The following is a 27,670-nucleotide window of genomic DNA, read 5'->3' as shown; positions in this document are numbered from 1 at the left end:
TAAATCAAGTTTGTTCAATAGCCGATGTCAACACAACAGTTTTCGCAGTCAAAAATTTTATTGGAATCAACAAAAATTTGCTCTTAGGAGAGAAAACATTTCGATTTTCTTGCGAGCGTCGACACAAAAACGCTGTCTTTGCACATGCTTCCCATCGGTTGAAAGCTATCAACCTATCGCAAACAGCGCGACTTTTCCAAGCCAAACAAGCGACGTTACATTATTTCAGCTCAAATGGCCGATGAATTAAATCTCAAAAAGAAAATCTTCATTCCAAAACACCATTTACCTTCCTGTAGTGTCTTCCCTGGTCTCATAAAATCCATTTCAATTCCGCGATTTGGCTTCAATATTTGAGTAGAGTTCAGATTTTGTTTTGGAAATCAAAGCAGTACAAACACGAAACGCTCTTTCGTCGCTTTAAGTCCGTCAATCCTCCTTTTCCACTGCTGATTAATCTTTAGGGATATATCTTTCTATTTTGAGCTCTGTAGAAGTTCCCCTATTCTAAGAGGAGGAAAATATGTCTTGGAAAATTAGGACTGATGCGCTAGTGACTGACTCGTCCCCAGTCGTCTCTCATAGTCTTATTGATTATTGACGAGGGATGCGCGGGGGCGAGTGTGGTGGGTGATTGATGGGAAGGCGGAAAGGAGAGAGAGGACTGGGAAATCCTGTTTTCAAGATGGCGGACGAATCAGTGGCGGATTTTGTCCCAAGTGACAATTTGAAGATAGGCCTTTTCACCCTGCTTCTTTTAGTGGAAAATTGCCTTGTCCGCACATATCATGTAGAGGAGAAGCCGGCAAAGTGTTTTTCGAGGAGAAAGGGCTCGCACACACGTCAGAGTATTCTTTGACGAAGAAAAATTTACACGAGAAGCGTGGCGGCTGTTTAAGTTTTTTCACGGCCAAGAAACAAAAGAGCACCTAGAAAGGCTTACTACAGAACGCGGTCTTCAGGTTTGTTGTCAATATGTCTTTTGTTGTCGTTATAATGCATATATTTTACGCTTCAATCCTTAATGAGTATTTATGATACAATAGAGGATTACATTGAAAGTTACTTTACAACACTTCTGATGGCCATATAAACCAAAAAATTGCATAAAGATATCCACTTAATGAAAAGAAAGCGATATCGTGCGAAAAAACGACCGAATACGACTTCGCACAACTTTTCGACTCGTAGAACAACTTTTCGACACAGGATTTCCCAGTCGTCGCACGTCAGCTGTCGTCAGCAAGCGTGCACCCATGGGACACATGGTAAATGACCAATTGGCCAATCAGAACGCGCGTTTTATCCAAGTTAAATTATAATAACTAACTTCATGTGGATTGATCGGCTATGGTCCGTTCACTTGCTGGAAATTCGGATCTGTTTTTGATCTTCGGCTGCATCACTTCCAACTTGATGTGCTTGAGCTTTTCCATTTTTCTTTCTCTTTCTTTATGGAAGATTGATACTATCTTTTGAACTACCAGTAATGCGTTCGGTGAATTAAAGTCCTCCCCCCTCCCTCAAACGTCCTTTAAAAAATAAGCCGCCCGAGGTCAAAAACATTTTCGCGGGAAATCGGGAAGAGAGTAAAATTAAAAGAGGATTTACGGTATTAATTTACCTGCATATATATCTGATAAATCGTCCGAGATAGTTTGCACGAGAGGTGAACCTGGACTGACTGACCTGAAACGCGGCGGGTTAACATTTACCGTATGATAAACGGAATTGCGTCGCTGTCAATTATATCCAGGTAAACCTAGTTGTGTTATATTGCACGTTACTGTTTTTCTCCGTACCGCTTTTTGCGAGATAGCGTCGAACTCAGTTGTTGCCCAGTTGGTACTTCACTTGGAGGTGGCAGACACTTGCAAATATGGCGGAACTCATTTCGGAATGTTCCGTTCATGCCTGCATAGATGAAGGGGTTAACTGTTGAAGAGATGAAGACCAAGAACATAATAAACAGGGTGACGTTCCTGGGAAGACTGACAAAGAGCTTGAATCGAAACATCAAGGCAATGACCCACAGCGGTATCCAGCAAAATGCGAAGACGATGACCACGACAAACAAGGAAATACTGACTCGTAACTCCCGCCTGGATATGTTTACGAACACGCTGCTACCGTTTGGCAGCGATGGAACGAGAACCTTGGCGTGTTTTCGTGTGGTTTTGAAAATTTTGTAGTAGCAAATTGCGGTGACGATGATAGGGCCAATCACAAATGCTGGTATAACCACACTGTAATGAATAATTTTAGCCGTTTCTCTTAGATGCGTTGTTGTGCAGACAGCATAACCAGGCACGAACCGCATTTTCTGGTTTCCCACGAAAATTTGCGTGAAGACGTATGCAATGACAATGGCGTACACGGACCCGATCGAAAGCTGGCATTTTCGACTTGAAAATAGCTTTTGATACATGTTTGTCCTCACGATTCTTATATATCGATTGAAGGCTGTGAGCGCTATTAGGCAAGGAGATGCGTACATGTTGAAGACAACGAAAAAGCCTTGGATGTTACAGAACACATTGCCAAAGATCCATTCGCCGGTGATCAGCACGACGGCGGAAAAAGGCATCACCAAAATAGCAGAACTTAAGTCACATGCCGCTAATGCAACAATGTAGAGGTTTGTGGAAGTCCTGAGACGTCGGTTGCGATAGACAGCCCAGCAAATCAGAGCATTTCCAAATAAAGACACCACATTTAAGATTAGGAGGGTAGAAGACTCAACGATTACGAATGCAGTGTCCCTCGGGCCGAGGGACGAAGGCATCTTCACGACGTCGACCCACAGTCAGCTGTCTGCAAAGAAAAATAAAACCCAAAGGGTTGCAATTCGTCTTTTCTTGTGCAAATTTGATTTGACAGTAACCACTTGACTTTGTACAAGTAATCTTACTTTACAATTACTCATTATTCTTCCTTGTTCCGGCAAGGAAACCTAAATTAATTTCAGCAGAACTTGTCGTTTTCGCTTCCATGTTGAGGCAAAATTGTCAACGCCAGTAGTTTGTCAAATATTTGTTCTAGCATTTTGATTATGTCTGTCTTCGTATCCAAATAGGGTGTCAGATAATTGTCTGTCGAAAAACATGCTCAATGTATGATAATGGCAAAAAAAAAATTCATGGTTTTAGCATTCGGTATCCTTTTATGAAGCCAAAGCGGAAATGTGTCACATAATCCTTTTAGAGATATTGCTAATATAAATTTCCGCTTAAGGTACGTGTGAAGGAAACTAACAGCAGACAGTTTATGCATTGTGCAACACAGACAATTTTTGTTGTTGTATTTTCCCCTCAAGATTTTCTGAAATCTCAAGTAATTGCCTGAGGAGAGCATTTATTTCAAATGAATTATGTATTTTGAAATTGAATCGAAATTAAAGGCCTCAGGCGAGATATGGTTTTACTCGTGAGAGTATACCTCCAGGGGTACCCAACGTCAATTTTCGGAAAATATCTGTTCGGAAGACGATTTGAGATCTAGAATTTTCGTAACATTTGTTCTAAAATTCCTTGCTTGCTTGCCTGTCCTAGGATTTTCGAACGTCTAAAACACGGTATAATTGCCCTTTTTTAATGGATCTTTACCCTAAAAAGGTCACCTAGAATTTTCGGGAGCCATTTTTCTGGCTGAAATTTTCGAAAAGGTAAGTTTTGATCCCTGTAATCACGAGACCTTCAGCTAGGGAATCCGAGCAGATGAAAAATTTTTAGAGGATGAAAATATGCCTATATCTACCGTTTAAATACTAAAATACGTTTAACAATACTATGTTTAAGTGGTTTTGAAATATATTCTCGTTGGGTGCCCCTGGTATACTGAATAATACATCAAGACTATCTCGTTTACTGCGGAAATTTAATGGAACATGATTTGAAATAACCTCATTGAGCTTAAAACTACGAGAGTGATTTGGAGCTATAGATCAATTTATGTATCCAAGCATGGAAAGGACGGACAAGATTGACTTGGATCATGACAATTTCAACTTGCGTAAAAGAGGCCTAATTCTTCTCTCTCATTGTTTATTTATTAGAAGACAGTCTAATCAAAGCAGCAAGCTTTTGACGTTATTAGTTCTTTATAATGTCATGAACTTAGATTTCGTTTTGCCATGGGTCTGTTCAGGAAAAGATGGGAAAAGATCCAAGCAGAACGACAAAACAGCTTACTCTTAGAAAATTCTTCTAAGAGTTTCAAGAGTTTCGCAGTAATATAGCAGTTGCGTTAACCAACGAGAAATAACATATAATTGTGGGCATTTTCAAGACTATAACTGAATGGAACTAAACCTCCTCCATAAAAAGGAGTCTTAAGTATTCAAAGTTCACAAAGTTCGGCCTATTTTGCTGCCTTCTTTTCTTGTTTTCTACGGTTGTCGCGTGCTGGTGTGTGATTGTACTAGTCATGGACCCGAGTAAATTTTCCTACCAATTTTATGAAAAAATTGTAAGTAGTGTCATTTTGAAGACTACCAGTATAAAAAAAAGAGTATTATAGCCGTCGTTAGTGCGTAAGGACTCATTTTTATTATTTTAAAGTTTTCGCATGATAAATATACTGTCTTCAGTATCGCTGTGAATTATGGTGGGAGCCCTTATGTTACGTAATATTATTGTATTTTTTCTAGAGTCAATTCTAGGCTCCTTTCTTGTATATCTTCTAAATATTATAGTCCAAATCAACACTCTTCACTTGTTGTCATTCCAAGTACATTAAAAGAGATTTTGTAAGCAAAGATGGCCAGATATTGTCAGTGTTTCTAACTATGCATGTGATAGCGATCGAATGTTCAAGAACTGACTTTGCCGTTAGGCCGGCAGGACCGATAATTATCTTATGCAATTGAAAAGGTCGATTATTTGAACTTCTAAAAACTGAAGCACTCATCCGTAATCATTTTTCTGTACATCTGCGTCGGGTGAAAATACCCCGGGTAGGAAAAACAGCCTAATTGTAAGAGTAACAGTTAGCTTCGTGGAGCAAGTTGCAGATCGAGAAAAAATTAGTCTCCTTGTTTAATTACTTGTGACATGCATGCAATAATCTAACTGACGTTTACTATACGTTTAGAATAGGAGGAAGTGACAGTTCTGAGTATATATATCTTTTTATAAAATAATTAGGATAGTACGCGCACTCTCATTGGTCAATAGCTGTGTTTAGATGAAAGTATGGGAACTCGGCTTTGACATCACACGAATTTTGATTGGTTGTGTTGTCAGACGCACGTTTTGATTGGCTGGTAGGAAATATGAGCGTGTATCAATAAAATATGTTTCAATCAAAAAGTAACAAAACCCAACATTTTCCTTCATTTGTTGAATTGTCTTGGAGAAATATTGTATAACAGCATTAGAGAAATTTTTCCGTGTTTCCGTTCTCGACAGTTATGCAAACCCTCGACTGCGTCTCGGGTTTGCATAACTGTCTCGAATCCTCCCAACTCCCCCTCGTGTTTAGATGAGGCTATGGAAACACGGAAAACGTCCTCTATTGCTTAAATATGAACCACCCAAAAAGAGTATTTGTTTAGACACAAGAAGTAATTTCATTTTCTGCTGCACCGATGACAGATTCCGGGCTAATAGGGACCTTAAGATCTACGACGGCGACGTCGACGAAAACGTCACCTCAAAATAGAACTTTGCTCCAGTATAAGTCTTTCGCGATTATTCCACCTCGTTCACTTCGTACAATGTGGGCGAAGTATCCGAAATATAAATTGGTACGAGTGGTTTCAGACTGAAAATAGAGAATGAAAGATTCTCTGTTGCGTGCTCACGTTGTCTTCAAAACCTAAAATTTAGTGATTTCACGTCGTCGTCATGCAGAAAACCTCAAAAATATGAGCTAAAATCCGTGCTGCACGTGCAGCACGATTATTTATGCTCCTTTAACCAATGATATCATTATTTTGTGGCGTTTTCGTCGACGCCGTCGTCGTAGATCTTAAGCTCCCTAATGGCTCGTGTACGACGACCTGACTTGCGTCATCATATCACATCATATCATCATATCAGGGTGGCACAGTGGACACAGGGGAACATAGGAACAGTAGTTACAAAGGACAATCGGCAGAGAGAACCATTAGCCGAATTCTGGAGAGCTTACAATTGTACATGATATACAGTCCTTGAAATCACTTCTTTTAACGCAGCTGAGATTTGTTGGAAATATAAACCTATTTTAGCCAATAGACTAAAGTCAACTCTCTCGTAAGCGTACATCATTGGGAATTGGAAAAAGTGTCCGTTAGTAGAGCTGCCCGCTTACGAGAATAATTCCCATAACGTAACGCTACAAATACATGTTGAACTCTTGTTCATGTCAACGAACGGACAGCTACAGTAGCTTTCCCGCGGACAAATGGAGATTTGACAAAACCGACCCCACAATTCTGTTGATCTGTCAAAGGCCATAGTTTTGTTTGAATTGCCAATAAAAGAAAAATTTCATTGCCAAGAGTCAAATATTATACGTGGAGTGTCCTCGTGTCCTCTTAAGAGAGAGTGTCCGTTTACGAGAGAGTGCCCGCTTACGAGAATGAGTAAATAAAGAATTTGACTGGAAGGTAAAGGAAGGAATTGAACAAGCCGTCTGTAAGTAGAACTGTCCGCTTACGTGAGTGTCCGTTAGCGGAGAGTTGACTGTATTTTCCCAATCCTATAATGGTTTTTTTTTTTTTTGTGGGGGGGGGGGGGGGGGTGTTTACAATAAAATAATACTAGTAATTTACTCTTGGGACTATATCATGCTTCAGTGAACTGGATATCCATTGTTTTGATGCAAATAAACAAATGCAAGTGAAGTGTATTGTGGGATTTGCGAAAATAGCGAAATATTTTAGATTTGGTCAGAATGCCGAATGTTTTAGCCAATCCCCACCTAGTGAGGTTAACAGAAATAACTGGCAACAGCTGATTATGTTTATGTGACTTTAGGCGTAAAAAAGATAAAGGAATCTACCAAAACCCACCTCCGCAGAAAGCTTGAGGCAGAATTGAGGTCATCGTTACATTGTTACAAAATCTTCTGGGAAAGAATCGTTTGTTTGGTTGCACCTGAAAACCTATCGCGAAGCCAGCTGACTAAGGAGGTTGCGCAACTTTTGGAACATCATTTAGGTAACAAGTAACGCTTCAGTAACAGAAGCCATTCCTATTCAGATACATGACAGTATAAAGGGTATTTCTTTCTGTGTTGCTAACCGAAAACACGGAGCCTCCAAGCCTTTTTTCACAAAGGTTGCACCGGTTTAGTGTTACTCGTTTTGTTCAAATGAAAGGGGTAAGCAAAAATTCCCTGTTGGGAAATTCTGTTGGAAACGACATTTACCATTCACACAACTAGCTCAAAATTTACCGAGAGAGTCTGCAAGGAGGCTTAATCATGGCGTAAAGCAAATGATAAACAAGATTTCCTTTCGCAATTTTAGGTTAGAATTATTTTGGACTTCCTTTCAAGACGTTCCAAAAGTTTGGAAATTTTCCTATCAGGCACACAATAATAACATTACCATTGCCCTTCCCATGGCAACTTACGAAAATTTTCGGTGAACCTTAGTTCCCGTGCAAAACTAATTAATGTGACGTCGCCTTATTGTTACCCTTACCGCTCAGACATACCGGATAGCATAGTGGTCACGCCTAGACTGAGACGTGGGCACAAAAACGCAGCACAGATAAAGGGGCAGCATGACATCCGGATGCCGCGAGCTAAGTTTCCACTTTGATCACAAAATAGGTCTTCAGTCAGTAATCCAAAATTTAAGTCGCTTCACTGACACAGACGGAATTGCTTGCAGAGTGTCTTCTTCCAGCTGAGCCGATGTCTTGTGTTTATTTCAAATGCTCTTGTCTGTAACGACAGCCGCACAAGCTTTAATTGTGTATCATTCCGTCTCCTTATCTCACAAAAAATAAGCCGTAAATGATGCGTATGTTTAGTTCTCTAATTTAGTGAATGAAGACGGTCTTTATGACAAATCCGTTGATGCTCAGAAAGCCTTTCTGGGGAAGCTTTGCATATATGCAAAAGATGTTTAATTAGCAACAGTTTTAAGGCCCACAGTTCCTTTTTGCGTGATTCGTTAAAGTGTTTACAATTATAGGGAAATTGAAGAGTCATATCGTCGACTGGAAATCGCTTAATTGGACATGCAGGTGTCCCACAATCTAAGAAAATATTGCGCTCGATTTCAGGTTTTGAGATGTAGACTGTCTCACATAAATATGAAACTTAAGTGTCGAAGACTGTGGGGCATTGGATATCTTTACTGCATATGTTGTTGGTAAAATCCGTTCTTATTAGGTTGAATCCTTTTTTACCTAAGTTGAATATGCACTGCCCCATCCCCAAAAGAATCGGAAACACCTATTCCTTCCCTTAAGCTCTGCATGTCTTGACGCTTCTCAACACATCTAAGTGTTTCGCATCATTGTATCGGTCCTGTATTCATACACTTACTCCTTTAGTCTCAACATTTCAACCAAGTAAGTGAACAAAGAATTGTACTATGCACTTACCGGTACTCGAACTCGAACCCGCGTCTCATCTTTAGTCCTGCATTTTCACCACTACACTATAACGACGAACATGCTCAACTCGTTACAGTTCCTTTCATTATTTATTCCATGTGGAATAACCAAAACAAATCCTAACCTGACCCTAAAATTTCTCTAGACTTAAATTTAGGCTCTAAAAATGTGTCTTCAACTCATGGACCCTATGCAAAAATGGCTGCCTTTAAATTATTCTTTTGTTCATATTCAAAATAGCCCAACTAACCTCGTTCGGGATAACAAATTCTTTAGAATTTTTGTCTCAAAAACGAGGTTAGTTAGGCTATTTTGAATAAGAACAAAAGAATAATTTAAAGGCAGCCATTTTTGCATAGGGTCTATATGACTTCATATTCGACCGAGGTAAAATGAGGCATGATCACCAAATTAACCTAGGTAAAAACAGATTTAACCCGAGAACGGATTTTGCCGGCAACGTATACACGTGTGCAAGAAAACTGAAATATACTGTTATATCTAAAAGCACCATTCAGATTTTGAAACAAACTCTACTAACGTTCTTTTAGGAATATAAAGTTGATTACTTCAACCAAGTAACGTTAAAATATATGGCTGTTTTGAACATAGAAATATCGTTTTCGAGAGCGGAAAAACTTACCTAATTTAAATAAAAATGGCCATCCCCCCACTCTCCCCTAAGTAAAGGAAAGAATTCCAACAGGGTGCAGGCGCAACTATCATTGAACATTTCAAGAGCAGGATGAATTCTGTTCGAAATAATCGATTGCAAATTCTGCTGCTTTTAAGGACGGTGCCTACTATTCTTATTGCGCATACGTTCTGCACATCTCGAGACACTCAGATTTCCTATCGGTGATGCTTACTAATACAGGGATATTTGAGCGCGGTTTAAAACTATCTGGAGAAAGTAGATCTTAGTAAGTACTCCTGGTATCCAAAAAGAAAATTGGGGGTAACCATGCATTTTTCAGAGATAATTAAGCTTCAATTTGAGAAAGAACGCCATACATTGCTTTGTATTTTAAAGCTTTTTACAAATATTATTCATGAATTATCTTTGAAAAATGCGTGGTTACCCCCAATTTTCTTTTTGGATTTCAACAACACTTGTTAAGATCTACAGTTCCTGCATAATCACACATCGGAGCAAAAATATCTTTAATTAGTAGGCACCGTCTTTAATTACAGAAGTAATCAACAATTTTTAAGAAATTTTCAAACAAGTTTAGGTTGAAATGGCACGCTATCCTCTAATGCCGTACCTGTTCGTCCTGCTAAATGCAATACTGGGGAAGCTAGTATTTTGAATCAAAGTGGAAGAGAGACCTCATCACTATGCCATCCCGACGCGGTTTGAAATAGGCTTCTCTCAATATTAATTATTTAACTACTCACATTGATGAGCTAAAAGAATGTTTCTGACGCAAAGTAAAATTAATATTTTATCGATTAATGAAACTAAGCTTAATGAGATGATATTACTGACAACGAGGTCAACATCCCTGGCTATGACATTATTCGACGTCATAGAAACGCAAACGGCGGTGGAGGGGTTTGCTTGTACCTGAAAAACTCAATCAATTATAAATGACTTAAACGTGGGTACTCTTGAAAACTTATGTGTTGCAATTCAACAATCTATATCCAAACCATTTGTTGATGTCACGTGCTATAGACTCTGATTCTCCTATTGGTATTTTCTCACTTTTCTCATTGGAAAACTTGATTCAGAAAATATTGAATATTACCTATTGTCACTCGATACGACAACGATACATGCAAACTTATCAATATCACTGATGTATATGGACTTCAGCAACTTATAACGGAACCAATCAGACGTCTTTGAAGTTAATTGATGTAATCTTGGCTAATTGTCCAGATAAAGTTTTGTGCATGGTTTTTGCGTACAGGAAATTATGCCTAAAAGAAATGACGGGCGGTCACAATACTATCACTTATAGGAACTTTCGACACTTTAATCGAATAAATTTTCGGAATGCTATCGCATCTCAAAGTTGGAACGATATTACCAACTTAACCGATCCTAATGAGATGTGGGTGAAATGGAAATCCTCGTTTTTATCGATTGTTGTTAAGCACTGTCCATTAAGAACAATGCGTGTTCGTGTGCGTAGTTGCTCATGGATTACTTCAGATCTAAAGAAAGGAATGCATGATCGGAATATTCTTAAAATGAAAGCCATTAAATCGAATGATCGTAATAACTGGATGCGACTTGAAAAACAACGGAACTTATGTGCGGATGACAGCCGAATCAGACATACCATGCAGAACTATACTACCTTAATAATTTCAATGAATGCACTGGCAATTTTAGAAAGACGTGGCAAACTATCAATGAACTTACTTCACGTAAATCTGGAAAAAAAAATCGGTAACGTCTCTAAAATTGAATGGTGTATCCCTAATTAATCCAACTATACTGTCCAATGAGTTTAATCATTTTGCTACTATTGGTCCAAAACTTGCCGAGAAAGTCAATTCCTCAAAATTAATACTGATAGTTTTCTAGACTACCTCACTAATTCTGATAAACAGTTTCAATTCCTACCAACAACAGCAAATAAAGTTTTTTCACTCTTGAATAAACTAGGCAAATCAAAGGCAACTGGTCTTGAGATGATATCTGCTAGGCTTATTGGAGAATGCGCAGATCTCATTTGCAAACCCATTTGTGACATTTTTAATCAATCTATAATTCAAGGTGTATTCCCATATAATTGGAACGCGAGAGTAACTCCACTTTTCAAACAAGGCGATCGAGATGATCTAAACAATTATCGTCCAATCTTTGTAATCTCAGTTGTGGCCAAAGTGTTCGAAATAATTGTTTATGACCAGTTGTCTACCTATTTCGAAGAGCACAGGATCCCTTGCAAACATCAATCAGGTTTCGTGCTGTACACTCGACGGTCACGGCTCTTCTTGAGGCCACAGACAATTGGGCAAGATAAACGCTGTCGTGGTCCTTGATCTCAAAAAGGCTTTCTACACAGTTGATCACGAGATCCTCTTTTCAAAATTAAGTCCTTACGGCATACATGAAAATGCTTACCAGTGGTTTAGGTCATATTTGGGAAATCGTACGCAAATCTGCTCCATTAACGGGGCACTCTCTAATAAGTGTCCAGCAAACTGCAGCGTTCCCCAGGGGACGATTTTAGGGCCACAACTGTTTTTACTGTACATCATCCTAAATGTTTACTCAATTGTGAGCCCAGGATGTACGCTGATGACACCCACCTAGTATATGCAGGTTCTAGTGTAGAAAATATTCAGTTCTATCTGAATCAGGATTTAGAAAATGTCCACAATTGGCTGAGAGCAAACAAGCTATAACTCTAAATATGACAAAAACTGAGTTCATGCTCATTGGATCAAGGCAGAGGCTGAGTAATCTCACGGATTCCCCGACAATTGCTATTAATAATGTTCAAATTAGCCAAGTTGCTACCGCAAAATCACGCGGAGTAACCATTGACAACAAACTTGATTAGAGCAGTCACATCGATAAACTAACAAAGAAAGTCGCTTCTGGCATTGGGGCGATAAAACGCATAACGCACTTTGTTCCTGAAGCTACCTTGCACCTAATATATCAAGCTCTAATTCAGCCTCAGTTTGATTTTTGCAACGTTGTTTGGGGAAATTGTGGGATAACTTTGCAGTATAAAGTACAGAAATTGCAAAATAGAGCAGCCCTTGTTTTGACTTATTCTAACTACGACGCCGTTGCTGGTTACTTGTTTGAGCTTCTAGGATGGAGAAATCTATCGTGCCAGCAGCAAATACAAAGAGCTACAATGATTTTCAAGTCTCTGAGCGGGTTGGCTCCAGAATACTTATGTTCTAAGTTTGAAAAGCGTCAAACTCATTATAACTTAAGGGACTCTGAGAACAAGGTAAATTTTCCATAGCCACCCACAAACTATTATAAAAATAGCTTTAGCTATAGTGGTGTTGTACTTCAGTTGGAACAGCCTTCCGCGAGAAGTAATCTATCTATCTATCTATCTATCTATCTATCTATCTATCTATCTATCTACCTATCTATCTATCTATCTATCGAAAAGAGGCGAGATTTTAATCCGAAATATTAGCATGAAAAGGGAGAGCTTCTCTGTATCGGAAGACGTTGCATTTGGTGAACACTAAAACTACAGAATCCAATGTAAACTTTTTATTACTACTGTACAAGTGGAAAAAACTACATATCGCGCGTCATATAAACGTAAAGAAAAGTTACGATTGCTGCTACTGGGATTGGAATAGGAAAGGAGTAGAAGAGGCCTATAGACTCCGAATAATCACCAAACCACATAAAATAACACATCAGTATCATTCTCTGCTTAGAAAATTGCACTTATACATGTCAAAAAGCTGAATCTTCCTGCCTCAAAATGCCCTCTGTGTGTCGATCACGGCACGCGCACCATATTATCTAACGACTGCTACAAATTTTGCTCATCAGTTAAAGGTCTCCTTTTAAAAAAGAAGAGTTACTATAAGGTATAGTCCATGGGCCAGGACCCCAAAATTTCGAATATCTTACCACTCCTTGGGACACGAGCTAACTGATACCTGTTTAGAAACTTCGATTCCTCTACTTTGTTTTTGTGAGTAGCGCGGCTAAACGCAATGAGAAAGCAAAAACGTTTTGCTGTCCCCAATTTGCCCGCATTACTTGTGTACAGCTGATGTTCGCCAAAAATCTGGTGTAAACATGAGATGATTAGCCATTTAATCTTCTTCGAAGCCATTCCGAGTAAGGCTATTCACGTTAAAGGTTGGTTAAGTTCTTTCTGTGCCATTTTTGTTGAGGTGCTCGAAGAAATCTCAATATTTTGCGTAAACATTGTTGCCCGCACGGACCATCGATCAAAAATTTATCTGGCTGGCGAATCGAATGTGTAGTAAGAACTTAATGTGACATGTTTTTAGTTTATTAGTAACATATTATTTTTTATTTCCTACCATAAATTTCTTAAAAGCAAAGTGACAAAACGGAAATGATTTGCATGAAAGTGCAGCCAATTGTTAATTTGATGGTTTTACTATTTATGAGAATACTTGCTTGTTCCTTTATTCATCAACATCATTTGTTTGTTTATTATAACCCTGGCAGGAGTTGAAGTTTAGAATATATTTCATCGCACTCAAAGGGGCTAATTAAACCCTGGAAATGACAATACTCAATGTAATAAGCCTCAGTCTTCCAGTTGCCCGCACTGACCATCGATCAAAAATTTATCTGGCTGGCGAATCGAATGTGTAGTAAGTACTTAATGTGACATATTTTTAGTTTATTTGTAATATATGATTTTTAATTTCTTACCATAAATTTCTTAAAAGCAAAGTGACAAAACGGAAATGATTTGCATGAAAGTGCAGCCAATTGTTAATTTGATGGTTTTACTATTTATGAGAATACTTGCTTGTTCCTTTATTCATTAATATCATTTGTTTGTTTATTATAACCCTGCAGGAGTTGAAGTTTAGAATATATTTCATCGCACTCAAAGGGGCTAATTAAACCCTGGAAATGACAATACTCAATGTAATAAGCCTCAGTCTTCCATGTTTAGGAATCAATCAGTTAGATTAGGATAGAGTGTAGAAGGGCTCTGGAAATTGAAAGGAAGGACCTTCCCTTCCAGAGAATTTTTGTGATAACTCAGTCGTAGCCAAAGCCTTAAAATGACTCACTATAGATTAACAAACAGTATCATTTTGATATGATAGATATATTTTGTCTGCAGATATACAAGTTTAAAATATTGATTTGATTTTTTGGATAAGTTTGAGTTAACCCCCCAGAAAATACCTAAGCTCTACACTTACGATTGAGAAAACAATAAATTTCCAGTTCAATCAACCTGCTTGCTCAATGGCATTATAATTTATGTCCCTCTTAAGCATGAACCCAACTCAGTGTGCTTGTTGTCTGCTTCTCTTGTGTTTGTAGTTTTGAGAACAATGTATGAATTGGGATTTCTCTTCTAGCCAAGCTAGCCTAGTTTACTGAGTCATTGTTAAGATATGTGTAAAGGTAGGTTTAAGGCACAATTAGGGTTTGGGAAAAAGCTAGGAATTAAATAAGGTTAAGATGTAAAAGTATAGAGCTTATGTTACAAGTTTTGGTGCTCATGTATCAAGAAACTGCCACACCTTTTAAACAGGTTATAACTTCTGATAGGTTCTTATGTTATTTAAATTATGAATAAAATTGTTAAGATTATTATTTTGGATGATAGGCAAACAAGCAAGCCCTCTTTATGAATGGCAATTAAATTTGATTATGGATATCTTTAATTATCGAGCCTCTTACTTCTTTATGCATATAAATTTCCTGAAATTGTTCTTAAATTAAATATGAAATCAATGTACTTAAACACATGCATAAATGTTCTGGTTTGCAATTTTCAATTGATTTGTTAGTGGTAAAGTGTGACTTTGTAGATTAAATATTCATGGTCATGCTTTTATGTAAACTGATAATTAATGCATACGGTACCCTGTATTCACAGGAGCCCATGAGTAGGAGCTTGCCTTTCTCATAAACGTCCTTATGAGTCAACCTTTGCACGTATCTTTCTATTTTTAGAACGCCACGAGTTCCTCGGCTCTGCAAGCACTATTTTAAAAGGCCAATCAGATTAAAGTCATGGTCTAATGAAGACAAATAAAGCAGTAAAACTGTGTTTAAATCGTGCAAATTGATGTACATTTATGTAAATGCGAGTCTCCTGCTCAAGGGTTCATTCTAAAAATAGAAAGATACGCGCAAAGGTTGACTCAAAGATCTACTGCATGTGGAGGCTCCTAGTAATGGGCTCCTGGTATTCATAACAGTATTTGATAGAAAGTTTGATGTTAAATTAGCGATGTTGAGGTGTATTTTATTGCCATGGGTTTTCGTTCAAATTTTCAAATTATATTCTTTCTATGCAGATTAGTGAATGGTTAGAACCGGAATGACAACGACAACGCTATTCAAGACTCCATTGGTAGTAGGGTGTGGAAGTGGCTGTCTCACATGTACGCATTGCTTGTTTTTTTTATTTTTTTATTTTTGGTTTGATAGCCATGCCAATGGCAAGGCTTTCTTGTGTTAATCACTTGAAGAAATGACGCCACTAATGTCATGGAATATTACTCACTATTTGTGTCAAAATGCGTGTCAACTCTCCCTTTGCCGTTGCTGAAATTCTTACGCAATGTACTTTTGAATTATTGGTTGACAGGATATTTACTAGTACGGTGTATCTCTGTTACAATTGCGCGATGTTATTCAAAAACACGAGGATTGTGTATAAAGCTAGAGTTGACCTATTCTCGAAACAAACCACTGGTTGAAAAGGTTTGACGTAGATAAAACATATGTTAAAACAGGCGGCTAAAGGATGGAACTTGAACATCCAACACGATGTTGGAGAACCTACTCTCTAAACAAACCGGTTTTGAAGAATGAACTGGTTACTGGATGAAAAAGCTAGATATAAATCAAACGTATGTTGAAGCAGGCGGCTAAACGATGAGCTGTGATCATCCAACACGGCGTGTTTTGAAAATTGTTTGGACGTTTTGAACGGTTAGACGGGGCCGGGCCTTGGGTTGTTTACCATTTACAAGCGGAAACCGGTTGCATACATGCCAACTCTCCCGCATTATCCGGGAGTCTCCCGGATACGGAACGAATCTCCCGGTCTCCCGTACGGGTCATCAAATCTCCCGGATAAAAACGACTCTGGAGACTTTGCTCCATTGGAGGCTCAAATTGTAACCCCACGTTAAAAAAAATTGATTTTTTCAAACTCGTTTCATTGTTTGTTGAAGCTCTGTTTGTTATCACAGCCATATAAACGATTGATTGATCAGATCTTTCCGTTTAACCAATAAAAATTATCGACATAAGTGCTCTGTTTTCCCGCAAATTTCCTGTTCAAAATAGATTATTCTTGTATTCTGAAGGACTGCTGGGGGGGGGGGGGGGGGAAGGGGTAGGTGAGTGCTTTTTTTGGGGGGAAGGGGGAATGAGTGAGTTAATCGTGGGGGGGTTGGGGAGACCAGATGGAAAATATCTCCAGATTTTAGATCTCCAGAGGTTGGCATCCCTGCGGTTGGTACTCGGTTGCTTTGTTTGTTGAAATGGTAAGCAAAAAATCCCTATTGCGAAATTCTGTTGGTAACCGGAGGGTGTAATTTGCAGGTTGCAGGTCAGAATTTCACTTTAAGTGTGGTAGGAACATAGCCCTTATTCCTGTTCACAATGACAGCCGTCCTAACACAAAAGACAAAAGTCAATGTAGTTGCGAGTTTCGTAAATATTAGAGCTCAAAAAAACCCAGACAAATGCACGAAACAATGAGGACAAAGCAGTTTTGACATTTTCTGGCCGCAAAATATTTTGCGATCGCATGGGAATCGACTTCGAAACCCCTTGTTTTCCCCAAGTGACCATGAGTTTCAGTTTCAGTTTCAGTTTCAGTTTATTTGTTTTGCCATTTTACATATACGACATATTATGCAAAATAAAATGAGGCAAGGAAACACAAAAAAAGCAGTGCTTATATAAACATGTGTCTCCCCATGATAAATAACAAATTACTATAGATTTGTAAAGGCGAACCGAATAACTTAGAACGACCATACTGAAACTGTTTTTTTTTTTTTAAAAAAAAGCGTACAAGAGACCTTAGATACCGTTTTCCCATCAATACCTTGAAGCACCAAGATGGTGGAAATAATTTGAAAGGTGCACTTTTTTGTATATTGATAACGATGTCAGTTTTGACTTCGTTTGAGCTTCTTTGTTGTCTTCCTTCTAGACAAGTTTTTCAAGAATTAACGCTCCAAGCCGGCAAGATGCTTAACAGTCAGAGAGCCACACAAGCATTTCTTTTAATGAAATTTACCAAGTCCTAAAAGTCACCCTTGGTGAGAATGCCAATGACGATAAGGTTGTCAGATACTCAGCCAGAAGAAAGTAAAAGAACAACAGGTATTATTTTATTCGTAAAAAAAGGCCAAGACAGACAAAGAGGTTTAAAAGGAAAGATGGAAAACGAAAAGAAATAAAGCTTTGTTTTGCAAACCATCCAATATTGATAAAAGTGAGACAAGGTTTCCTGATAAAAGTTAATTGAAACACAAAGAAAAGCTCTTTCGTCTTATACCTAAACACTACACGTATCCTTACGTCTTGCAGTGTGTATCTAAAAATAACACCCTAAGGGAATTCAGTTAACTTTTTTCTTATAAAAGTGATTCAACGGATTTTGTTTTGTGGGTTAGTAATATACTTAAGCTTTCCCTTTTTCACAGCGTTGATTCTGCCTTGACAAATTCTCTAATTGATCCTTGTATACTAGCATGAAGCCTGAAAAGAACTTCAAAACGTTGTAATCCGAGTCAGGCTTTAGTCTTCCGTATTCCAGCAACACGATCATGAGGTTTCAGTAGACTTCCACAGAAGGAGTTATGCAACGAATTGTCGGTGGTCCTACGTTTTGAGACAGGGAGTTACTCGATATATTGTGAGCACATTTTTGGCAAATAATCTTCAATGAAAGGCTGGCGTACTCAATTGATAAATACTACATGATTTAGCGCTAGTTTTTTTGTTTGTCAGGGGGTGGTAGATGAAGTGGGAGGCTGCTTGCTGTAGTCCAATTGTTTTCTAGGCCACCTGCCCCAGTGCAGAAACTTATGCTCACTGTTATATTATACCCAATCTAGACGTCATATCTATTGTAACTACATTCGAGCATAATTGTATCATGATTCAAGAAGAAAAGTGAATATTTTAAGGGGCGGATCAAGAATAAAAAAAGACCGGTTTCCAAAAGAACGAAAAAGTTTCTAGGGGGTTCGGGGCATGCTTCCCCGGGAATCTTTTGGATTTTAACTCTCTTAAGTCCCTTTTCCCTTGTTTCTAAGACCTTCACCATCCTGTCTGATCAAATTTTAAGCAGACAGGATCTTGGCTAGTTCCATCCTCAGTTGGGTAAATGGAGTGAAAAATAACAGCCAGAGTGTGTCTGTGCCCGAAAATTGCCAAAAAATAATTGTTCAGACCATTTTCGAGATTTCAACTCGGAAATTTACTTTTAGTGAAAAATAAATCTATACTTCTGATGAAAAATCCCACCGATTTCCGTAAAACCGGTATAGATCCGCCCCCGATTTTGCAGTGAAAAAAACAACTTGAGAGTATAAGGCCTGTTACAGAACGAAAATTATTTATACAAGGCGTTCACAGTTCATGAGAAAACGTAGACCGGAATTTCTGTGATATCGATCATCATTTTAGTTAGATCACGAAACAAAGTAGATTTTTTACATATTGCGACAGCCGTATTTCAACTAGTTCTTCATGTGAATTGCATTCAAACATCATGACCTTTTAAAGCACACGAAGAAGGAGTTAAACTTGAAACATAGAATCGAAGGCTTAAAATTCAGAACTTCGTTGTGGATTCAACGCCTTAATTGAGTCCTAAGCGCGTGTAAAATCCTTGGAACAGTCCATTTTTGAATCTACAATTGGCAAAATTAAACGACGGCAAAAATAAATAAGCTGCATGGCTTTTGGTTGTAATTTTTCAAAATTGTTTCCATTTGAAAGGCAATGAGTGATTCTTACCTTCAAGATCCTTGATTGTGGGTAATTGTATCCTCTTTGATCTTTACTCACGATGATGAGGCTTCGTTGTTGCCAACCTTGTTTTATGAGCATCAACTGCACAAAATTATTGTCGTTAATTATCCCCTGTGACTGACAGATAATCGTCAGGTACAGAAAATTAATAAGTTACCTCTGTCAATTGGCTGCGTCGGTAGAAAGATGCACAGGTAGAATAACTATATTTTGCAACCTATGAAATATTATAAGAAGAGCGTGTAGGTGTATAAAATTTCAATCCATTTTTTTAAATTTTAAAACTGTGTCTTGAAAACTTATCAAGATTGGCCTTTGCAAAAGGGGCTGAGCAAAAAACTATCTCGTAATCCTAGTTAATACTAAGTTTTCTTCGCGACGAAACATGTGAAATAGGCTTCCTTAGCAACTATTTAATCAGGTGTACGGAACAATTATGACCACGAAATCGTCAATTTCGACGATAATATCCCTTCTTTAATTGTTTTTTTTTTCAAATAGGTTCAAAATAGTTTGTGGTATCGAATTACTCATATCAAAGTTTTGAACACAATCATATTTGATCGGTTGTCTTTTTGTTGATTCAAAACGAGCATGGATGGCCGTTTTTACACCAGAGGCACATAATCCATCCAGACGAATTAATTATGCGTCTGTCATGTTATCCGTCCACTGTAAAGACGGGACGCTTTTGATCATATTTGCATGGAAAAGGCGCGTTATAAATTTTTAATTATTATTATTAACTACATACTGAGACATCCAGAGACGCATTATTCGTCTGTGAAAAGAGAGTGTGAACATACCGTCTCTTGTCTGTGACGAACGATTCTGCGTCTGTTTTAATTCGTCGGTATAAAGTGGAGCACAAGACGCTTAACGCGTCTGCTTAACGCGTCTGGACGATCTAATCAGTTTAGCGCGTCTTCGACAAACTCTAATTTAATCAGAATCTAATCAGTTTAGTGCGTCTCAGACAAAGACGAAGAAAGATTATTTGCTCAAGTTCGTCCCAGACAAAATATATGTATGATGCATTTGAAAGTAATTGTATGAGCATCAAGTATTTATGAGTCAACGAGTCAATGAGTTAGTGCAGTTACCCTAACCCATAAAATGAAAGCTAAAATTTCAGAGAGTGCGAGGGCTAAGGCATAATCAATAAAATATTGCTACATTGACTGTGAGTCTCATTGACTCATGACTCATCAGCTGACTCATGACTCATGACTCATGACTCATGACTCATGACTCATGACTCATGACTCATTGACTCATAAATCATGGGACCTCTAATTGTATAGGGGAATCTTCGTTTGTATTTGTTGCCTCAATAGCACGTAAGCTGCGATCATGAGTACTTTTATTTTAGACAGGAGTCAGTTTTTAAAAAGGCGTTGTAAAAAGGACCATTGTTTTGATTAAAATCAATCGAGACGAGCAGAGACTCAGTTTGTCAAACTGATTAGCTTCAATTTGTCAAACTGAAATAATTTCCCCAATTCTCGACGGAAATAACGACAAACTTCTCGAACACAAATTGACTTCATTCCATGCTTTCAAATACACTGGCAGTTTTAGTTAAGCCTGGTTTTCACTAGCGACGCAAGCACAAGCTGCAAGTGAAAACCAGGCTTTAGTCTGCCTATTTTTCGGAGGAAGAGAAACGACGGCCGGAGATACGTACGATTCGCTCGCTAAAACATTTTCTCCTGGGATTCTCGTAAGGTCGACTTGTGGCAAGTCTAGAGATACGTCTGCTTTCGAGGGTTAAGCCCTGGCCAAACGAAACGCAAGTCATCGCAAGTCGACGCAAGTTTTGTTACTTGCGCTGACTTGCATACCGTTTGGCCACCCACTTGCATTCACTTGCGAAGACTTGCGACGACTTGCGTTTGATTTGAACATGTTCAAATTTTGGACGCAAGTCCGCCCAACTTGCGTCTCGTTTGGCCACTCAACGCAAGTGGATGCAAGTTTTCGCAAGTCATTCGAACTTTTTTGGAAACCTTTTAGCCAATCTGATGCCGCTGTTTGAGCAGGAATCTCAAACTATTTCGCGCCTTTCGCGCTTTCATTTTGACAAGATGGCTTCTGTCACGGAGCAAAATTCGGAAAACTTAAGCCCCGAAGAGCTAAAAGAAAACAAGGATAGGGAGTTAAAAAAACATAAGAAAAACGAAAACCATAACAGGAGACCCAGTAGCGGTGCAAGTATAAGCAGCAGCTACAGTGAAAGTAGCAGCTTTTCCGAGTCTGAGCCTAGGAAAAAGAAAAAAAAAACAAAACTTCTGCTACTTTTGCAAAGGACTTGCGCTCAACTTGCGTCTCGTTTGGCCACCCTATCGCAAGTGAAAGCAAGTCTTCGCAAGTGAGAACTTGCGTCGACTTGCGATGACTTGCGTTTCGTTTGGCCAGGGCTTTAGTTTAAATCAGCTCCGCGAAGTAATTTCGACATGTCCTCGCAAACAATTTAAATACTAAGATCTACGTATCAAAACGATGTATATATGAAAAAAAAAAGGTCTTTACGAGTTGTGGTTGCTAAATAAAATTCTTCTCTGTTCTGGGGCCCGTTTCTCGTTTCGGGTCCGAAACCCAAACCTTTAGTGTAATTTCTGTTGTGAAAATTGCAGGAAACCTAACTATATTCGACCTATTCCTGTCTTCGATCGTACGGTAAAGATGGCGCGAGAAAAACGTTTGGGCTTAAACTGTCATGTACGATAGCTGTCGGGTATCATTTCTGCATGGAAAACCGCTTGTCAAAAACACTTTTTCAAATCCTTTCCTGAAAAAAACGCTGAAGAATCCGGATTAGACTTGATCCGAAGTATCCTCCTCGAGTATGGATACTTTGGATTCATGATCCGTTTTTGGATTTCGCCAAAAAAACGCAAAATCCGTTTTTGGATTCAATTTTCCCCAAAAAACCCACCCTTAAGGCTGGTTTTCACTAGCGATGGGTCGTAGTCGGGGTCGTAAAAACACTTATGACGTAGTGAAAATCAAAGAACGGAGTCGTAAGTGGAGTCGTAAGCTTGACGGAATCGGAGTCGGAAGAATCAGAACGTTCCCATGATTTTCTTATGACTCTTGTTGGAATCGGACGCAGAAGCGGAAGACCAACCAATCACTATGCTTGGAATCGAGGATTGGGATTGGCTTATTCTTCCGTTTCTGCTTCCGACTCCGACAATGCAGTTTTCACTGGATCGTAAGCGACGGAGTCATAAGCGGAATCAGTATTCTGCTTCCGACTCTGACAGTTTGATTTTCACGTCACTAAATCGTATCGCTCTGCGCTTCAGAATATGGTCGCCAAATTGTAGCAAACTTCAACAATGAAAATTCGGGTCAAAACCAACAACTTGATACCTAATTCAACAAATCTTTCTCAACATCAACACTCTTTACCTAGGTCTGTCAACTTCAACTACTTTATTTTTAATTCAACAAAGCTTTCTCAATATGAACAATCTTTATCTGTCAACTTCAACAACTTTATTTTGAATTCAACAATTTCCCGTCAACATCAACGCCATAAATTGGAATTAGTCTTAAAATCAACAGCGTTTTCAGCGTCGGTGTTTTCCTATATGTATCTTTATTGACTTCCGATGTAGCAGTCGGAAAGATAAGCTGCTGTAAATTCCACTCAGACCACGGTCAATAGTGCTGCTACATATTTCAATCCTCATATCAGACACTGAAACGTTTACGGAAAGGAATTGAAAAGTCGCCGAAACTGGTTGATTTTCCTGATTCTCCCTTTCTTCCGATGTTGCATGCACAAAACGGTTGAAAAACACCTTACTGGCAGTAGCCAACTTCAATTTTGTTACAATTACTCTGTAAAACACTCTGATTGTTTATGTTTCGTTTGCGAAACATCTTTAATACATCTGCATTTCCCTGAGATTGGTCCGGACAGCTCAGTGCTTTCCTGGGTGTAATTATTACAGTAACTGAGACGAAAACACCCGTGCGTGTTTTTCAACCGCTTTGTGCGCGCAACATCGGAAGAAAGACTCCTCGAAAAGCAAACTCAACCAGTTTCGGTGACTTTTCAATTCCTTTCCGTAAATTTTTGTCTGATATAAGGAGTGAAATATTTAGCAGCACTATTGACCTTGGTCTGAGTGGAATTTTTGGTCGATTTGATGTTTTTGGTGGAATTTACAGCAGCTTATCTTTAGGACTGCTGCATCGGATATACATAGGGAAACCAGCGACGCTAAAAACGACCATAAACGTACTGAAAATCGCATAAAGCCTTACAAAAAACAACACGGAAGGCAAGAAGCCTCATATTAAAACTAGGTAAGATGTTTTTATTCAAAAATTTGCTCATATTTTTCACTCTCGAGTTGTTTTGTTCTTCAACGATTCCGTTATTAATTTGTGTCAATTTGGGGAGCCTGTGCTAACATATGGGGATTCATTTTACCATTTCGCCATTTTCCATTTCGTCATTTCGCCAGTTTATGTTTTACAGTAAGGACACTTGAACCGCGAACACTCGACATTTTTGTTTACATTGTTTTTTCGACGATGAAGAAATGAAGGCTCTTCTTATGATGTATAGTGTTACATGTATAGCATTTTGTAATTGTAAAAACATTAAATACTCTTGTCAAAAGGACGAACCCACATTCTATAGTCACTAAAAAAATGTACAAAAAATTTTTTTGTATTGTACTACATACGATACATGTTACATGATTTACACTTGTACTTACTTCTTACACAATACTTGCACTACATTAACTTGCACTACATACGATACATGTTACAATACCATAACACTAGTCAAATGGAATTATAGTTGATCTGTTTACAACGTAATTGTCATCACATTTTAATTGTTCGAGTCACTAATAAGAATTTTGTTTGTTACTTCCACTATGTAGGGTATTGGTTTTCTAGAATTTAATAGGTTGTTAAATAAATAGATAGCAAGAAATCAAAATACAGAAGCTGAGAAGTAGAAGGACACAATGTAATTTTATAAGGACAGAAAAAATTTCCATTTGTTGCTAAATTCTTTCTCCTTAGTACAAGTGACTGCAATATATTTTTCTATAGTAATTTTTTCGCGCACAAGTGAGGCAAAATCATCGAAATTGTACTTTATGGTATTTAAAGCGTTAACATATAAGAAATATTTACCTAAAATAATAAGATGGTTGAGGGCCAAACAGTAGTTGTGACAGCGAATAATTCCGAACATAACCTCCAGTTCTGGCAGAAGCAGTTTCGTATTACTAGAGGTTGAGTACCACTCCTGGAATCCATCCCAAAAGGACTTAGCGTGGTTGCAGTTTGCAAACAAATGCCACAGGGTCTGACACTCAGAAGGACAAAAGGGACAGAAGGGCGAGGCAACTTTTTTCATTTTATATAACAAGCTATTCGTTGGTAAAATTCGGTGAATGATTTTGTATTGGAACATCGTCAATTTAATTTCTCTCATGGCTTTGAATGGTAGGAGGTAGATTTTAGACAAGTCACTTTTCTCGACGCCAGACGCTAAAAGTTTTTTCTCAGAAGTTGGTGGAGGTAGATCTTCAAGGTAAAGTAGGATACTGTATATTGCCTTACATGACAGTGAACAGATTGAGGTGGGCGGCGTGACCGATTCTTTGGAACATTCTTGCAATAGTTTCTTCCAATTTTGGGGAATAGAAGAGAGAATGCTATAATATTGTAAAAAGCTACATTTCACATTGAATTTACTGCAAAAAGAATTAAATGGGAGGAAATGGCCCTCACAGGAGTCAAAAAGATCCGAGATTTGTTTTATTCCTGCCTGATACCAATGAGGAAAGAATACCATTTTCTTATTCACAGTTAAAAATCGGTTATTCCAGATTGGCTGCGAGAGAACCTCATTTTTATTTTTAGGTGTGGCCGTTGCGATGTCCTGCCAGTAGAAAATGATTTGTTTGTAGAAAGCAGGAAGATGGTTGTTTAGGTCAAGGAGATTATAATTACATTTAAACAGTTCTGTACCGCCAACATCGGCTAGCAGCAATTTAGGTATGTACTGCCATGGGGCATTTGAGTTAGAGCATAACCGTTTCACCCAATTTAACTTAAGCGCTTTGTCGAAGAGAGAAAAATCCTTCATGTCCAGGCCACCAGCTGTTTTTTGCTTGATAAGGGTAGTCTTTTTTATTTTGGCGGGCTTGTGATCCCAAATAAAGTCGAACGTAATCTTGTCTACTTCTTTACTGAATTCTTCGGGGTATTCATGACACTGCAGATAAACACAAGTTTTGAAAGTGCTAATGTTTTAATTATATTTATCCTGCCAGCGATGGAGAGGTCTCTTTGGGACCACATATTCAATGTTTTCTTTAAAGATCCTAATTTGTCAAAAAAATGTTTCTTTTCAGACACTTCTAGATCATATGTAAAATGCGCGCCAAGCGCGTTAACTGGCTCGGCGCTCAATTGGAGATCATGTATGGTGTCTTTTCTGTTACGCATAGAGCCAAGCCATAACATTTCAGATTTTGTTTGATTTAGTTTTAGACCAGAGCACCTTTCAAAAAGCGATAATAAATCAAATAACCTTGACAGTGACTAGACATCAGAAAGAAGTACAGTTGTGTCGTCTGCATATTGCGAAAGTTTAACCTCATTATGTTCATCTATTGGAATACCTTTTATTTCTTTTGAGCGTCTAATACGTTGTGCGAGTAACTCAATAGCAATAACGAATAATGTGCCGGAAAGTGGGCAACCTTGACGCACCCCGCGTTCTAGATGAAAATGTTTTGAGGCGTATCCGTTATTCAGAACACAACTAGAGATATCTGTATAAAACACTTTTATCCATTGTCGGAGGTCAAGACCAAAATTAAACGTTTCGAGGCATCTATGAATAAAATTCCACTCAATCAAGTCAAACGCTTTCTCAAAATCCAAAAACACGGCTACCCCTGGAATATTCTTCGCTTTAGTGAAATGCATTGTATCTGCTATTAACCTAATACTTTCTCCAATGAACCTTCCTTTAACATATCCAGATTGACAGGGATGAATTAAGTTCGGCAAGATCTTCTCTAAGCGCAGAGCAATGGTCTTCGTCGCTATTTTATAGTCTACATTCAGTAAAGATACAGGCCGCCAGTTTTTTAAATATTCGGTATTTTTCTTCTTCTTCGGAATTAAGGAAATAATCCCTTGACGTTGAGAGATAGAAAGAGTTCCGTTTCGAAAGGCGTAATTAAAGCTACTTACCATAAATGAACCGAGCAGGTTCCAAAAATAGCGATAGAATTCAGGCGTTAGCCCGTCCGTGCCGGGAGTTTTCACGAGGAGCTGTAGGTAATAGATACGGAAAGTTCGGTCATCTGAAATGACCGATCTTTGAACCCTACCATCTCTAAGACAATAGAAGGCTTTGACAGAGCACACAGTAGGATCCTGCGGCCGGTAATAAACGAGTGTTACTCGTCAGTCACACGTCAACGCTTCACATTGTTGTAAGTTTTATGAAAGTTGAGAAGCATTATTACTGGGTTGCCAGTATGGCAAACCCAGTAGGACCGACGTTTTAAAACCATTTTTATGTCCCATAGGAGTTTCGGTGGTTGATCCTTTTTCCCACGTTGTCTTAATTTTGCAATAAAATCCACCAACTTTTCCGCCATATTGATTTTCGGTTCACGTCTTGTTGTTTTCCTGGCTCCACAGCTATGATGCTGGGGTACCAGGCCTCCGATTCTGAGACTGCTTATAATTTTTTTTAGGTTTCTTTTTTTCAATCTGACCGACCGACCCAATATCAGGAAAAGCATTTGATGCATTTTTGTATATTCTACATTATATCTATCTAATACTTATTTCATTATAATTCTATAATAGGTCCACATCAGCGTACAGCTGCTACGTTTTTTAACCTGCTTTAACAAAAAGAGTTTGACATGGCTTGACTTGACTTGAATGACTCGATCGTCAAAACAACGAATTACGGGCCGGATATATGTATTCTTGGAACAACACTTGTTTTACACCAAAACTACAGAGAATGAGTTAATTAATGCTTTCTCGATCAAAAAGAGTACATGTACGCTGTCTACCATAAACAACATCTTAGCCTGTCTTCACCTGTACGGTTCGTACCAGAGTAAATGTCGGCGCCAATTCAATCCTCGCGTGGCGATTATTTATATACATGCACTTTCCTGGTAGACAGAAGGTTTTATTTTTCAACGAGGTTCTCACCTTAACAACCATTCCTACATTTTTGCTAATGCCGTAGGTAATCGTATCAATATCTCCTTACCTTTTATAATTTCTGCACTTCCAAAAAACTTTTACTCCCTTACACTTGCGTTTGGTCAGTAAGCCCACCTGAGTCTGTTGCCACCTTCCTCTGACAAATGCGGCTTAAATACCTATTTTATAT

The 27,670-nt window shown here is 38.4% G+C and overlaps 2 protein-coding genes across 6 annotated transcripts in view; one reads left to right on the top strand and one right to left on the bottom strand.

Annotated features, from left to right (window-relative positions):
* On the bottom strand, window positions 1-27,670 carry LOC138003361 (melatonin receptor type 1B-B-like). Of its 4 annotated transcripts, none has more exons than XM_068849393.1 (2): window positions 7,647-7,726; window positions 1-2,814 (listed from the first exon to the last, which is right to left on the bottom strand). In XM_068849393.1, the coding sequence occupies exon 2, from the start codon at window positions 2,783-2,785 to the stop codon at window positions 1,784-1,786; it is 1,002 nt and encodes a 333-aa protein (XP_068705494.1). In that variant the 5' UTR covers window positions 2,786-2,814; window positions 7,647-7,726; the 3' UTR covers window positions 1-1,783. The 4 variants fall into 4 exon arrangements, with proteins under 4 accessions (XP_068705494.1, XP_068705492.1, XP_068705491.1 ...); XM_068849391.1 differs by lacking the exon at window positions 7,647-7,726 and adding an exon at window positions 2,912-3,429; XM_068849390.1 differs by lacking the exon at window positions 7,647-7,726 and adding an exon at window positions 27,548-27,670 and having other exon boundaries at window positions 2-2,814.
* The window catches only part of LOC138003354 (uncharacterized), a 67,793-nt gene continuing 55,660 nt past the window's right edge, over window positions 15,538-27,670 (top strand). The window contains exons 1-2 of one of the 2 annotated variants that reach the window (XM_068849375.1): window positions 15,538-15,626; window positions 17,417-17,589. The gene's annotated coding sequence lies outside the window, so the exon portion shown is untranslated. Of the gene's footprint in view, window positions 15,627-16,691; window positions 16,740-17,416; window positions 17,590-27,670 lie in introns of those variants that run through there. The other variant, XM_068849376.1, reaches the window with a different exon arrangement.

Source organism: Montipora foliosa, chromosome 5, assembly GCF_036669935.1.
Source record: "Montipora foliosa isolate CH-2021 chromosome 5, ASM3666993v2, whole genome shotgun sequence".
Classification (NCBI taxonomy): domain Eukaryota; kingdom Metazoa; phylum Cnidaria; class Anthozoa; order Scleractinia; family Acroporidae; genus Montipora; species Montipora foliosa.
Note: the sequence above shows the minus strand (reverse complement) of the source record. Positions and strands in the feature narration are given on the sequence as shown.